The sequence below is a fragment of the Cavia porcellus genome, unplaced genomic scaffold, assembly GCF_034190915.1.
Source record: "Cavia porcellus strain 051 isolate PalLab524CR breed Dunkin Hartley unplaced genomic scaffold, mCavPor4.1 scaffold_2, whole genome shotgun sequence".
Classification (NCBI taxonomy): domain Eukaryota; kingdom Metazoa; phylum Chordata; class Mammalia; order Rodentia; family Caviidae; genus Cavia; species Cavia porcellus.
The window spans coordinates 24,644,611-24,660,706 of NW_026947485.1; the positions used below are offsets into that span (position 1 = coordinate 24,644,611).

The 16,096-nt window shown below is 35.4% G+C and overlaps 1 protein-coding gene across 6 annotated transcripts in view; it reads left to right on the forward strand.

The window, feature by feature from the left end:
* The window catches only part of Dnah11 (dynein axonemal heavy chain 11), a 298,369-nt gene that overhangs the window by 110,931 nt on the left and 171,342 nt on the right, over positions 1–16,096 (forward strand). For all 6 annotated transcript variants that reach the window (XM_063239334.1, XM_063239325.1, XM_013152435.3 and 3 more), the window contains exons 32-36: positions 3,048–3,208; positions 6,744–6,900; positions 7,294–7,439; positions 10,058–10,174; positions 14,640–14,778. In XM_063239334.1, coding sequence (XP_063095404.1) covers positions 3,048–3,208; positions 6,744–6,900; positions 7,294–7,439; positions 10,058–10,174; positions 14,640–14,778 — 720 coding nt within the window. The remainder of the gene's footprint in view (positions 1–3,047; positions 3,209–6,743; positions 6,901–7,293; positions 7,440–10,057; positions 10,175–14,639; positions 14,779–16,096) is intronic.

Below are 16,096 nucleotides of genomic sequence, written 5' to 3' on the forward strand. Positions count from 1 at the left end.
TCATCTCTCTGTATTCCAACTTTTCTGTACATGGCCATCTTGGACCATTTGTCTGTGAGTTTCAGCTGTATGACTTACACAACCAAGAGCAATACCAGATAGAATGTCACCTAAACTGTTTCTGTGCAGCCTTGACACTATTCCCCTTGAGAAATCAGTATTGGTTGCTTGGGTCATCTTGTCTTTTACTTTATGGCTGTGTCATTCACTTTCTTGTGAGAAATGATTTTCCTAATCTTTTCAAGGTAATAATAACTTTTTCCCTTGTCTCTCTAAAAACTCTATTTGTGTCTCACATGCTGGCACTTTTAAATGTGATGGAAAATTTTCTCACCCTTTCCCACTCCCTAGATATACTTCTACTTGCAAATGTCAGAAGTATACTTGTCTATTGGAAAACTCTGATGCATAATACCCATCACCCACTTCCTCCTAATCCCTTTTCTGGGACCATGTTTCTAAAACAAATTAACCTGTTTCCCAATCCTCTGCATGCCTTTATATCTGGCGGAATATTTCATTGTTTCTCTACTCATTTCTCCATTTATTAAAATCGAAATGAGTTATAGTTCAGTACAAGGAAGTGGTTCTTCATGTAAGCCATAAATACAAAGATTCCTTGACTCAGCTTCAGGATCAGTACTGAACAATGTCTTTTTAATTTAATCTAAAACCATTTCTTAAAAAAAAAAAAAACACCATTTACTATGTGCTCTCATTTTGGTAATGAGCTATGACACCTGTCAGTGGGCCCTTAACTTATGATCTTAACTCATTCTTGGGGCTGGTTGTAACTCAAGTTGTTTATAAGTCAAGAATATTTCTTATGAAAATTCCGAACCCCCTCCAAACACCTCTTAATTAAACTTTTCATAATAAAAAGGATTTTATGTGTGTAATTTACCAGAAACACCAATAATTTTTCTAGTATATTCACCAAAAATTATAAAGTGTCCTTAATTTACCAGAAAGAACAATTTTATACAGTACTTGCCACTCAAGTTGATACCTTGGCTTGTAGGAAGGGAGGATGAAATAGAAGGTGGTTATTGTTTAGAAGGAATCTGGCTCTCTGGTGTGCTTTCTGTCCTGGGGAGAGTCTGCAGCCCACTAGGGCATGTGTCCTCTTTGGCAAGCCCCTCAGCTGCCTTTCTTTGTTGCTCATCCAGAAGTTGGGGAAGTTCCTCTGTAGACAGTTCCTTTGCGAGTTCCTCCAGTGGCTCCTCAATATCACCACTGTCTACCTGCAAACCTGTGGATTCTGTTATAGTTAACAGGGTCAACTGGAGGTTCTACACTGCCTTCACAGTCCCTCTCCTGTATAATTTTAGGCCACACTTTCTTCTAGGCAGATCTCAGTGTCCTTAGAGAGACACTATCCCAGAATTTTTCAGTTAACCTCACACAGCAACAGATGTTTTAATGTTTTTTCCAGAACTCTTAAAGAGTTAAATCAATATCTAAAAACACTTTAGGAACAGTTCCTTGGTGTATAGTTTCTTAGCATTAACTATAACTTGCTGGTTCATAGGTTGCAGTAGAGGAGTTGTGTTAGGTGGGAGGAACTCGACTGAGAACCATGGAAATTCTTCAGTCAATTCTTCTAAATCTTGTGGGTGAGCAGGACTATTGCCTATGATGAAGAGAGCCTTGAGTGGTAAACCCTTGTCCTCTAGGTATTTCTTAACAGTAGGACAGAAGTCACAGGATCCACTCAACAGAAAGTACTCTTGTTACCAAGGCTTTTGCATTTGATCCCCACATGACCGCTAGCCCACTTTTCATGACATTTTCTGAACACTGAAGGGGTCTCAGAGCAATTAACCAAGAGAGACTTTATTTTGAGGTTACTGTTCACATTGGCACATCACAAAAGTTAGCCTATCCTTCATACGCTGGTAGCCTAGCATTTCCTTCTCTTCCTGGGTAATGTATGTTCTCCTGGGCATTTCCTTCCAGAAAAGCCAGTTTCATCACTGTTGAAAACTTGATAAGAGCAAAAGCCATTTCTCAGTGTCATCGTTTTGAAGTGGTGTATGTAATTTTCAGCAGCTCTTTTATCAGCAGTGCCTGCTTCAACATGCCGTCACTCTATGAATCTTAGTTCTTGTTTTAAAATTGTGAAACCACTTCTTACTGGCCCAAAATGTTTCATCATTATCATTCATTGAAAGATTATCCTTTATGAGATCTGTATTTATAGCCTAAACTTTTTCAAAAATTATACACTCAAAAGGCTATAACTTGCCATCTGCCTTTCATTTATCCACACTAATAGAAGCTTTTCTGCCTCATTTAACAGTGTTGATCGTGACTTACTAATTTGAGTAACACCTTTAGCAACACTAGCTTCCTTATACAAACCTTTTCTCTTTAAGATTGTCAAGATGGTATCAACACATTGTACATATTAGAAAGATGAGCCACACAATTGCCACGCTCATATTTGTCCACAATTTCTTTTTGATTGTGATTGCTTTCTTTATCTTCCTTCCATCACTGCTTTTCTAGCTTTTTGGAGACCATTTTGATAGCAGTAATTGTAGCAGTTATATAAAGCAGTGACCAAAATCACACCCACAAACACATGCATCTGCGCTGATGCTTCCATACATTTACACATGCTTCCCTAGAATTGCAAGTTTTTGTTTATAGCCCTGAAAGCAGCTAGCATATGGATTGTAAGTCAATACTTGGGTTATAAATTAAACCTAAAATCCCACCCATAATCTAAGTTGTTCATATATGAGACCAGTCAGAACTCAAGGGTCCATGATACCTTGAGTATGACCTTGTGGCTTCTTATCTATTCATACTGTTTTATCAGTTTGGTGATTAGTTCGAAGCAGAGTAAGTTATGATTAAAAATATGCCCTTTATTTTGCATTAAGAGCTATTTTGTCTAATGCTTGACTGTAAAAGAGATTCCTTATTTGTGAGACTTTAAAAATAAAATGTGAGCTAATATATATGATTAGATTAATAAATTAAAGGTTTAGCTCAGAACTATCAGAGTCCTATGTGTAATGATTTTGCAATTATTTTAGGTTGTCAGTCCCCAAGCTTTTGCTTGGCTGTCTCAACTGCGTCACCAGTGGGACGACACCCAGAAACACTGCTTTGTTAATATTTGTGATGCTCAATTCCAGTACTTCTATGAATACTTAGGAAACAGTCCTCGACTCGTGATCACTCCTCTGACTGACAGGTAACAATTTTAAGTTTGATTCAGATGAGAAAAATCAAACCAAGCAAATCTCCTAGCATAAGCAGAGATGTGTGAGAATAAAAAAGAATGAAAGAAAATGATAAAAAACAAAACTGGGAAGCTATATGAAAGCAGTCTGTATATTAACTAATTATCTAAGAAAATGAGCATTTATTTAGAGATAACTTAAAACTGAGAAATGAAATTATAGAAGCTCTAATATACAAATGGTGAAATTGGAGGAGATTTAATATGGCTCAAGGTAATCTGTGTGAACATCAAGCTGTCTTACATCTATGGTAACATTCCTGTCACCAGACTCTATTACAATCCTCCCACTCCATTCTCTTATTGAAGAACAAAAATCAGTAAGAATTGCACATTCAAATTTATTTAAGAATTACACTGAAAAGAGAAGAAGGAAAATCTAAAATTCACTAATGATTAAATACTTTTGAAGTACTGTGCTAAATACTGTTTGGATATTAAGCAGACAGGGCCCTTTGCTACCATCAAGATTACTTTCTAGTTTAATTTAGTGTGTAAATACATGGGGATTAAGAGGGACAAGGCAGAGTAAACTATTTTGGATGTTAACATTAAAACAGAGCAATGTCTTAAAAGTACATTGAAGGAGGGAAAATCTACCTTAGTTTCCATATCCCTTCTCTGAAGTGGCTTGGGACCAGATTAGATTTTTGAGAATTTTTCTTAGGGCTTGGAAGTAGAAGGGATATTTGTAGATTACACTGGTTAAGCACCCCTAATCTGAAAATTCAAAATCCAAAATGCTTCAAAATCTGAAAATATTTGAGCATTCAAAGATTCAAATTCTGGAGTACTTTGGATTTGGGATATTCAACCATGTAACTTGGGTGAGAAAATCTTTGAGTTAGGACCTAAATGATAATGTAGAGCCAGCTATGTATAGGTCCTGGGACAAAATGGTATAAACAGAAGCAAGCAGCAAAACTTCCAAGGTGGGGAGAAGCTTGACTCCTCCAAAAGTAGGAAAAAAAAACCCTTGGGCTCCAAGCATAGCAAGGGAGCAGGGGGTTGCTGTTAAAAGTCCATTGTCACTTGATTCCAAATAAATATATACATTGCCAGATTTTGGAAAGGTCAGGGTATGCTCTCATGGAGGTGAACTCTTTTATTAGTATTCCAGCTTTTGCTGACTTGGTGGGAGAAAGCACATTAAATTTTCAGTATTTATGGGATGGAACTTACACCTACCTTAAGCTCATAGTAATGCCCTCAGTTAGTCTTCTTATCACTAAAGTGCAGCTGGATAGTTGTGGAGAGATTGGTGGAATTCTCTCACAAGCTTTGTCATTGTTCATGCACGTATTAATCTGCTCATGATTTCATCATTTCTATATTGTACAGCTTTTATAATTGTCTGATTTGTTCTTTTTAACATGTATCTGAAAAGGTTCACTGTCTTTGTTATCTATGTCACGCTTTCAGTGTGAAGGACTGATATATGTAACTTGACATAATCACCTGAGAACAGTCAACACTACAAATGTTAGTGTGCTACGTGTATGCCGCTGGCAATAGAGAACAGTGAAGTGAAGCTCAGGGTATAGGAGAGAAAGGGAGAGATGTTTTCAGGTTTATCAGTAGGTAAAGATTGATTGATTAATTATTCAAATTTTAATTTGAAAAATCATCTGGTTTATTTTAAAGTTAAAAGGAAGGTGTATATTCATTCTGATAGTGTGGATGGTTTGGGATAAGATGTTTACATTATGTCCATTTCCTTTCCATTTCATCCTGTGGATTATTTATGAATTATTTACATTAATGTAATGATGCCCTTAAATACTTACCTATGTCTTGTTTGATGCTCACTGTCTCTCTGTGAGCCAGGCAGAGTAGGTACGTGGACAGATGCAGAGCCTTAGGTCAGCCAGCTTATACCTGACAGACTTATGCTGGGACAGGCATGTTGGTTAAAAGGTTGTAGGCTCAGCTGTTATGGAGAGACCTCAAGATACAATGGCTTACATAACATAGAAGCTGATGTCTCACTTTTATAACCATCAACAGGTGAGGGGACCAGCAGAATAGACTGCTAGGGAGCTGATATGCGAAAATGGCTTTGGCCAATGAAAAAAGGGCAAGGAGGCCTGGATGAAATGTCCTGAAGTGGGTGTCCTAGGATAAACAGCTCATGTACAAAAAGTGCTCTGATTTCTTTTTTTTTTTTTAATTTTACTTAAAAGGAAAAAGAGAAAAAAAAAAAAAAACAAAGCAGTGTAAGGGTACAATTAATACAGAACTACAAAAAAAAAAAAAAAAAAAACAGTAAGAAATCACCAGTTAATAGATTACTATTATCATCCTACAGACAGTTGCTCAAGTCACAGTATCAAAGCATACAAAGTGGACATTCAAACACTGAGACCACAAACAGTTGTGTTCAATGATCCAACCAAAAACATTAATATGGTCATCTATTTAACACCCCTAAACACACTTGCAGTTGTATCCTTTACAAAAAAATGCTCTGACTTCTAATCTAGGAGCCTTTAAACTCAATTTCATTGTAAAACACACTTAAACACCCATACTTTCAAATTTATGCATATTTTATTGCATAGTTGAAATTTTATAGTGATTTTCCTTTGGCTTTTTTTAAGTATTCTTCTCTTAAGCCTATTTTACGCAGGAGAAAACTGACGCATGTTGATGTCAAAAGGCATAAAATTAATATCTGAAGATCTGCAAAAGTAGACTTAGTCCCTGGTGCACTGACCTCCATACATATGTCTTCCCAGTAGATCCACTATCTGTACGAAGACAAAATGAATGTATAAACCTGAAGAACCCCAGATAAAGAACACCAAATATTTGTAGTCTTTGCCATTTGTTAGTATTTCCTCCTTTTATGAATTCTGTCGTTAAGTGTTTTTTCTTAATCCTGGATCCTTTGACTCTTCTTGCAAAAATAAGTATTATGTTAATCTATATGCAGGTGAGCAGCACATTCAAAATGAATACTTGAACTATTTTGATACAATAAATTATATCATTGCATATTTGCCTTATACATTAAAGTGGGGATACTATGTATTTATATGTTTATCTACTCATGTATTAATGTATTTATTAGGTAGCAATTTAATGCAGTCAATGTTTAATTCATTGACCCATCCAAAATTTCTGTTTTTCTTTAATAAACAGTAGCTGAGTGTTGTCTACCATATTAATATCTTTACCTAGAAATATTTGAAATTGAATTGCATTGCAAATTAATTATATTTGTATTCAAATACATAGCTCTTAGGAAATGAGAACAATAGAAAAAATAAAGCAGTACCTTCTTCTTAGTTATAGACAACCTAAAATTAAAATTGTTATAAAATAATGTGACTATGAACACATCAGAAGTACATCAGTTTTTTGTCCAGTGCCCACATGCTAAACCTTAGCTTCTTGAGCTTTTACTTTAGAAAATCATTTGCCTTTAATATTTCACAGGAATTTCATGTTAGACTATAATATTTATCTCTTCTGTTGTACAAAGGTGTTATATTACTTTAACTCAATCACTTCATCTAACCATGAGTGGAGCTCCTGCTGGCCCAGCTGGTACAGGGAAAACAGAAACTACCAAAGATCTTGGCCGTGCACTTGGCATGATGGTTTATGTATTCAACTGTTCAGAGCAAATGGACTACAAAGTAAGTTATTAAATGTGGTATGAAATCATATATATTAACATTACTCCTATGTGGGTTGAGGCTTTGTGTCCCTTATCTGAAATACTTGGGCCAAAAGTGTTTCTATTTCAAACATTTTATTTTGAAATATTTGCATATACTTAATGAGATACTTTGGGGAGGGTACCCAATTCTAAAAACAAAATTTACTTACACACATCACCCGAGCTTAATTTTATATAACAGTTTTAATAATTTAACAAAATTTCATAGTGTGGAGTTGTCTACTTCTGACATCATATTGGCACTCACAGTTTTAGATTTTGGAGCATTTTTAATTTCAGGTGAGGGGTGCTCAACCTATAAACACTAAAGATATCCTTCCCTGAACCACTGAATGCCCCCATCATTTAGTCCATAGGAAATATCTATAAAGGCCTAGTGCAGACAGGAGCATGGGGCTGCTTTGATGAGTTCAACCGCATTGCTGTGGAGGTTCTGTCCGTGGTGGCTGTGCAAGTGAAAATGATTCATGATGCCATCAGAAACGGGAAAAAGAGGTAAGTGCCATGTGGCTCGTTTGTTACGATTAGGGTAGCAGAATAATGCATGTAACTCACCTTCCCAGTCTATTGCTCTCTGTCTCATGAAATGGTGAGAGAACAGTTGATTTTGAAAATTTCATTTGGCCATCTTCATTTTTTTTATCAGTGGCTTTTAATGTTGAGTACAACCAAGGTATATCACTTTAATTACTTAAATAATAGGCAACTTGTGAGATGCAAAATTTAGTGATCAATTCTCAGACCTCGTCTTTTGGACCTTCTGGCAGTGTCTGACAATGACCCATGGCCATTCCCTACCGTGGGACACATTTTATTCACGTGGGTTACAGGGCGATACCCCCCTGCCACGCTGCTCCTTTGGTACTTTCTTATAAAATGGGGAAAGACCTTTATAGATGGCTGTCATGATTACATGGAAAGAAACACTGTATCTGTGTTAGCAACTCTTTTTTATCTTTTGATCTCCTGGGCTCTGTTGGGTGTCATGGGCCTCAGTCTCAGGCCTTCTTTTCTCTGTCTGCATTTTCTACCCTGGAGACTTCATTCACTGCCATAGCTTTCAGATCTCACCTCCTCCTGAAGACTTCTCAAAGCCCAGACATCTTGTCCCTCGGTCTCCAGATTGAGCGGGAAAAGGCTGTTGATGCTCTTGAAGACTCCACATGATATCTCATAATCCTCTTCTATTTAATCAAAATCCCAGTCTTCCCACAAGTACCCATCCTATTAGTTTTCCCTTCCCAGCAGGTGATACCTTTATGTTCTTCTAGTAACTTGAGGCAGAAACTTTCCAAATACATCTCAAATCTCACCAATCTCCTCATGATGCCAGAAGGCAAAGCAAAACTGACACTTACTGCTTGATGACTTAATTAAAGAAACAAATATTATAAGGCAGAAAGCAATTCTGGTTCTTTTTATAACATTTTTATTTTATACAAATGCAACCTAATTTATCTGGCTTATCTATTCCTCTCAATTTTTTTGTAGTATTCTCAGCTAGCCATCTTGTGTGTTGGAACATTTTGTTTCCCATTTGATGATGGATTATCTAGCCTCTTGGAACAGTGAACCCACTCAGGAAGCATCCAGTTTATCAGTGGGTACATTATTACCATCACACGGGCTGGAGGCACCACTTTCCTGTCCTGGATGCTTGTTTTCTTACACATCCTTACTCTAGTGACACATTAGAGAAATTCAGTTCTTTTCTCTTTCATCTCAAGCCACATTTTATTTAACTTTTAGCCAAAATCTTACACCTTAATCCAACCCAGGTGTCATTTAAACCATCCTTTGTTGCAGAGATTTATGCAACTGACTGATGCAATACATTTCAAAAATTCCCAGCCAAGCTTCTCAGTAGCCTCTGCATCTACCTAAGTTATGTCTCTTCATCCATAGGCTAGCCACATGTAGGAGGATAAGTTGATTAAATTCCCTTTACGCTAGGGACGTCTTGGCTCCATAGCCTTTCAGCATTTTGTTGGCTTTACGCTTTGAAGGTCCATACCTTTGACTAGTGGCTCTTCTGCCACGTGTAATGGGAAAATGGTCAGTAATCCACTCTCTGGGCAGCCTTTGAAATCTAAGAAATAATGATTGCTCTATTTTCATCTTGAATATGCAAAACCTATCAACTCTTAATTATTGAGTATCTAAGACACTGTAAGTCCTAAATATGCTGAATTTTTTCTGCTTAGCTTTCTCTCCCCACTCTATGATACAAGTTTAGCTCCTTAATTATGTCAGCCTATCTTCTGACATCTCATTAACCCCATCTAAAAGCTTCACTGAATTTGTCTCTCAATATAGGTCCTATAACCTCTTACCATTTTATCACTGTGGCCATCAGCAACCTTGTTGGACCCTTGCAAATTTTCATAAAAATCACTGCTTCTCCCAAAGTTTGAGGTGACCATGATAGCAGTAGTCATCATTAATGTCTGTTGAGTATTTACCATATTATGGGCATTGTGCTTTTGGCTTTTTATATTTATAATCTCTTTGAAATCCTCACGCAATCCACTAAGGTGGGTAATATCCTTTTTATTAGATGAGAGAATTAAAATATAATTAACATGCCTAAAATAACATAGCTGAACTCTGGATACTCAGTCTGGCCAGAGGTAGCTGTCCTAACCAGAATGCTATCTTCTCAGTAGTACTCAGTAGGTATTTACAGAATAAACAGAAGGGAGGGAGAACAGGTGAGCAAATAGACAAAGACTGGAGAGGGCATGCCTTTCTCCTTGTAACATGAACATTCTCTACCTGCAAGGTGTCCCACTCAATTTCTTTGCCCACATTAAAGGCAAAATGCCCTCCCATTTCATTAAATGTTAGAGTAGTCAAGCCTTCATTTGTGTATTTTAAGATGCTGTGGCTCTGCAGAAATACTTCTTGTAATTCCTCTGAGGTAATGGAGGATATTTTTAATAAACCTACTTCAAAATATATTCAAAATATGTATGCTTATGAATTTTAAAGAAAATGACACAGAATAAACAGCTTCCTAATAGTGATTTGCATTTTGCAGTGGTTTGCATTTGTCAATGTGCATTCATATTCAATGAATACATTTAATTCCATCAACATTCTTTCTGTGGTAGATTTGTATTTCTTGGAGAAGCTATCACACTGAAGCCATCAGTTGGAATATTTATTACAATGAACCCAGGATATGCTGGTCGAACTGAATTGCCAGAAAATCTCAAAGCTCTTTTCAGGCAAGTGTTTTGCTTTGCAGTAGAGCATCTGGTGCGCTTATGCCACCTAACGTTGTTGGTTTGCACTGTTAACTAATTTATTTTTACTTGAGAGTTTCCTTGGAAAATTCATTTCTTTTGGATCCCTTCATAAAAGAATGTTTTCCTCATGATATCATAACCCTGGTAAATTATAAAACCAGACTGAAAATATATATTTAAAAGTTACAGTACACGGTAAATATTAGCTATTGTGTTACAGTGTTTTATGATAATCACATTTCAAAACTTAGGAAATATTTGGGGAAAACAAAAAAAATTTTAAAAGTACCATCATCAGATATTATTGTTTTTTTCTAGTCTCTTATAATTTGTGTTTTATGTTGTTAGATTTTACAGTAGTCAAAATATCTACTTTGTTCTCTACATTTAATACTCTGACATACATATTTTATTGTATTGCCAAAAAGTCTTTGGAAATTTTGCTTTAAATAGCTCCAAAATAGTCCTCATTGCTCATCAGTCTATTCTTAACCCTTCCCTTTTGCCCTATAGGTAGAGTTTATTTCCTTTCTTTTAGTTTTTTATAATTATAAGGTGGCAAACTCTAAATATCCATCCACATGAAAAATTATTCTTGTTTCTGATTGTTACTGTAAAATCAATTCCTAATTGGAGAATTACTAGGTGGTACATAATAATACCTGTTGATGACCTGCTTTCCAAAAATGCCCTCTGAATGTGTAACCTTAGCCACAGTCTTAAAGAGAATCTATAAAGTTATATGTGTCACCAGTTACAATTAACTTACCTTTCACATCACTGTGTTCAGACACAGTTAAATGCAATGACATGCTCCCGTAAGTGTAAAGTTGGGGAGATGCAGTGGCAGTCACAACACAAAAGATGTTTCCAACAGCACCAGCAGTTCTCCTGTGCCTCTGAGGCTGAGCCCTTGTTCCAAGTTTACTTTCTGTGGCTACAGATTAAATTTCACTTGTATCTGGCATTTTTATTTGAACATTATGGGTTTAAGATCCAAGTTGTTGAGCTTATCAGTATTTTGTTACTTTTTATTGCCAATTTGGATTCTGTTGTCTACACATTTTGCTGTTTGTTGATCTGTTTACCAGTTCATAGACATTTGCCTTTTTCCCAGTTTGGGTCTACTATGAATGAATCAGCTATGAACATTCATGTAAATCTTTGCACGAATGCATGTTTTTATTTCCTTGTGGAAGGTATCTAAGAATGGAATTGCTGGTTCATGTAGCAAACACACGAGTATGTTTTACTTACAAGAGTCTATAATCTTGTTGCCAAAGTTTACTACCTTACAACCTCACTATTAAAGCATAAAAATTGTAGTTGCTTTTATTCTTGCCCAACCTGGTATTAGCAGTCTTTTAGCTAAGCTAACATATAGGTTGTAATGTATCATTGTGAGTTTAGTTTGCATTTTCATGAACGCTAATGATGCTGAGCACTTTTTCATGTAGTTGCCACTTGCGCACCATCTTTTGTGAAACAGTGTGTTTTATATATATAATTTCTTTATTAAAAACACACTCTGGAAAGTTGTTCTGTTATTTTTGTGGCTTTCTTTTTTGTTTTAAAAGTAGCCATCAAAGACAGAGTTTTAAATTTGATGAAATACAATTTTTCCAATGTGAGGGATTGAACCCACCACAACCCCTTGAATGCTTGCAAGTGCTCTACTACTGAGCTCTTGTTTTGGCTTTTTTATAAGCTAATCAAGAAAATTTGTGTCATCCAAACTTGGAAAATTTTTCAACTGTGTTTTTTCTACATATTTTGATGTTTTATAATTCCATATTTTTCCTTTCTTCTGTTAATATGTTGAACTATATGGATGATTTTTTTTTTCAAATGTTAAACCCTCCTGTGATGTTGCATTCCTGGGACAAATCCTACTTGGACAGAAAGTAGTATCTTTTACATGGATTGCTGGATTCAAGATGATATTACTTTAAGGAGTTAAAGTATATAATCTATGCTATGAGGGATATTAGTTTGTACTGTAGCATAGCATAAAATCTATGCTACGAGGGATATTAGTTTGAACTGTCCTTTCTTGCCATCTTTGTCTAGCTTTGGTATTAAACTAATGCTGACATCATGAGATTAATTGGCAACTGTTCTCTCTTTCCTTAAGACTTTTTGCAAAATTGCTATTATTTATTTGTATTAAGTATCTGATGAATTAATCAGTGAAGCTATCTGGACCTAGATTTTTCTTCATGGGAATCTTTTAAGTAATGAGTTCAATTTCTTTAATAGATTTGAAGTTACTGAGGTAGGAAATTTCTTCTTGAATTAGTTTTGATAATGTACATCCTTTATGGAACTTATCTAAGTTATGTAGATTATTAAATGTATTGACATACATTTGTTCATGATACTCTTTTATTATCTGTAGTGAGGTCATGAATTCCATGCTTGATGTGGGTAGTTTGTGTCTTCACTCTTTTTGTTATACTGGGGAAGACATTGGACACTTACTAGTTTTATTTTTTAGGAACTCTTTAGGATTAATAATATGTTTCTTTAACTACTTAGTATGCCTTCAAAATAATACGCCACTTTACATATATTGTAAGAACCTCTGTAGTTTATAGTGTGATTTTTTAAAAGAATCTTTTAACTTAAAAGTGTTATCTTTGATCATATTTTATTTGTATTTTTATCTAACTTTATATATTCCTGTTTAGTTGTAATTTGTATAATGAGAGCTAATTTGGGTAGGTAATATGAAATAAGCATTTAAATAATTCCTTTCCCTGGCAGTTAATCAAGTATTCTAATGTCCTATGTTGTATGTTTTGCTTTCCTCATAATGATAGTTTTCTCTGCTGTACTTATTTTATAAGTCTGATTTTTTTGAAAAAAATTCTAGATAGAGAATAACTATCTTGGAAATGAATGTAAGGATTCAGAATTACAGTTTTGTGTGAAAATTGAATATCTTTCTAGATTTTTTTTTTGTTTTTATGACCTATCTCATTATGTATTTTTTATTTGGGTCTTAAAATCTGTTTTGTTTTGTGGTATTTTCATAAATTTGGTGTTGTGTACTAAGTACAGCATCCTTTATATTAGGACATCACTAATTTCAACAGATTTTGAAAGAGAACTTGAGTGAGTGGAGGGAATATTCTTTAAGAATTTCATAGGTCTGCCACCTACCAACCACACGGCCTACAACATGTGCTACAATCTCTGGGGACACCTGTCTTCACCTTTGTAGCCATTTCATAGAGTTGTGAGAATTAAGTGTCAACTTATGTGGCATGAAATGGTTAGTACACACTATCATCCACAGGCTGAGGGTGTGGCTCAGTAGTAAAGTGTATACTTAGCATCTACGAGGCCTTGGGTGAGATCTCCAACACCATAAAAACAAATTAGTGTCTATATTAATATAAGTAAAAATAGGAAAGCATGCTAACCTTTTCTCTCTCTCTCATTTACTCTTTACCTTTTCTTCTTTACTGTGATAAAAAGTAACAAATATAAAAAGAAAATAGGGGATTAGCTTAGATAGATGAAGTATTCAGTACCCTAAATCCAATAAAATTTTGCAGAGTGTTTAGGATTAAAATTAGATGTGCATAGACTATAATTACATTTACAAAAATAGGTGGATAAATATTGGAATGTGCAATTTTAAAAGTCTAAAATAACGGGCTTATTTATTTGTTCTTGCTCCTTTTGCACTTAATTGAGTGGAATTTTTTTTACATGTTGCTGCTGTTAAGCACAAATAGTAAACACTAAATTATGTGTCAATTTTTATTTAATAAATTATATCACAAAGCAGTTGATTCTCAAACTCCGTGACTTCATAATTGCTTATTTTACTAATATTTATGCCCTGGAGGCTGTCTGTATGCTGGTTACCTACTTCTGCAGAGCATGTCTCCCCCAGCTCCACATATGATGGGTTGAAGCTAGCAGCAGAAGAATTTATTTCATGAAAATCAGAAAAGCTCTTTTCTGGATAGCTGTGGTTCAGCCTTGACCAGCACAGCCCTAGCTGCAGGTACAGGCTCTCCTCTAGCACAGAAGGACATTACTGTTCCTCTTTCTGCAGTGTAAATTAAGCACTAGAACTTCAGAGGCTAGGGATATAGCTCAGTGATAGAACAGACCTTCTATTAAATCCCCAGCTTCAAAACAAGCAAATTTAAAAAGCAGTAAGTTTACAGAATGGATCCACAGAGTTTTTTTAAACTCCCCCATCCAGACTTTCACCATTTCCAACTCTCCATCCTTTCCTGATATCTAAGCCCTAGTGAGTGTGTTTTAGTTGAATTGTTAGTTCTTGTTAGCTGTGATTGACAGAGGTAATTGCGACCTGCTTAGGCGTGGTGAGAATGTTGGTACAGATTAATCACTTGATTTAAACAATTTGTGCCTATGACCTTATCACATTTTAAAACTAAATTTCATATTTACATTTTAGACCTTGTGCCATGGTGGCCCCTGACATCGAGCTGATCTGTGAAATCATGCTAGTGGCTGAAGGTTTCGTGGATGCACGCTCATTAGCTCAAAAGTTCATTGCATTGTACACGCTCTGCAAGGAGCTCCTGTCCAAGCAGGTGAGGGGGCTTTTGTTGCTTCCTTGGTTTTTACATCCCATTAAAACAGCTTTTGAAATGTGGATGCTGGCTAATTTGACATTCATGTTCTCAGACATTAGGAATGACTTTATATTTTCTTCAAAATCCATACTTATGAACTTTAATTTTTTTCTGAAATTTGAGACATTTTAAGTGACTTGCTGTCTTATGGGTACTTCATACAAGTTTTTTTAATAAATTGCCTCTGTGATTTTCTTTGTTATTAATGCTATAATTTTAAAGGAAGGGAGATTTATGTTCCTTCCCTTTCTTGGTGAGAACATTATTCTCTAGAAGGAGAAAGTAGTATTCCTAATGGAGAGGTGAGGTTGACACTCAGAAGAATATCTTGAGAAATGTGAAGGTTTTCTCATGTGTTAGCAATTCTTTATTCAAAGGCTTGCTTTTTTAAACTTTTGCTGTACAATTCCTTTGACTACAAAATGGGTCAGTCTTACTCTCTACGCTCCAGGCATAAGTTTCTTGCAGTTCATTGGAGTTGCTAATGTGACACAAAAATTATATATGTGTCAGCATTGGTATTTTTAAGTTTGGCTTTGTGGTCATTTCTGACTTTGAGTCTTTAGTAATTCCTGGTGACATTAGTCCACACTCTTACAAAATGAGGTATTAAAATCCCAGTTGCAAACACACAGTTAGCTTAGTACCTGATGCATTTATTTTAACTTTCCCACTGTTAGGAATATGGAATATGGAGACAAAAGTTAGATTATGCTTTTAATAACTGTAGATTTATATTTGAAAAGTAATGAAATGTACTGTGAAAAATATTTACAATATTGTTATGTGCAGAAGCACCATAGCAAACAATGGATGTGATCCCTGATTTGCATGTGTTCTATATATTCTATACACTGATGCCTCAGTTTATGAACTTAATTTGTTTCATGATTTTGGGAAGATGGTCATGGTGGTGTTTGTTTCTCAATGCAGAGTATACAAATGGAAGCAACATTTTGATGAATATCTTTGTTTGCAAATCAAATTGCTTGCAAACAGAAGCCTTTGTGAGCCAAAATATTGCTGTACAGTATCCTGTTTTCTATTCATATGAAGTAACTGGGACATACGTTATACTCAGAGTAGTAAAGATACTGGGATTTTCATTATATTTTGTATTCTTGTAATCTTTCTTTTGAGTCTGTTTAAATTCTATAATAAAAAAAACTTCAGAGAGAAAAAATAACTGAACCAGAGAACATGAAATTGCAACCATAGTCATTCCCAGCAGTAATGTGGACGTGTTTAGAGCACATCTATTACACCCGAGTAATGT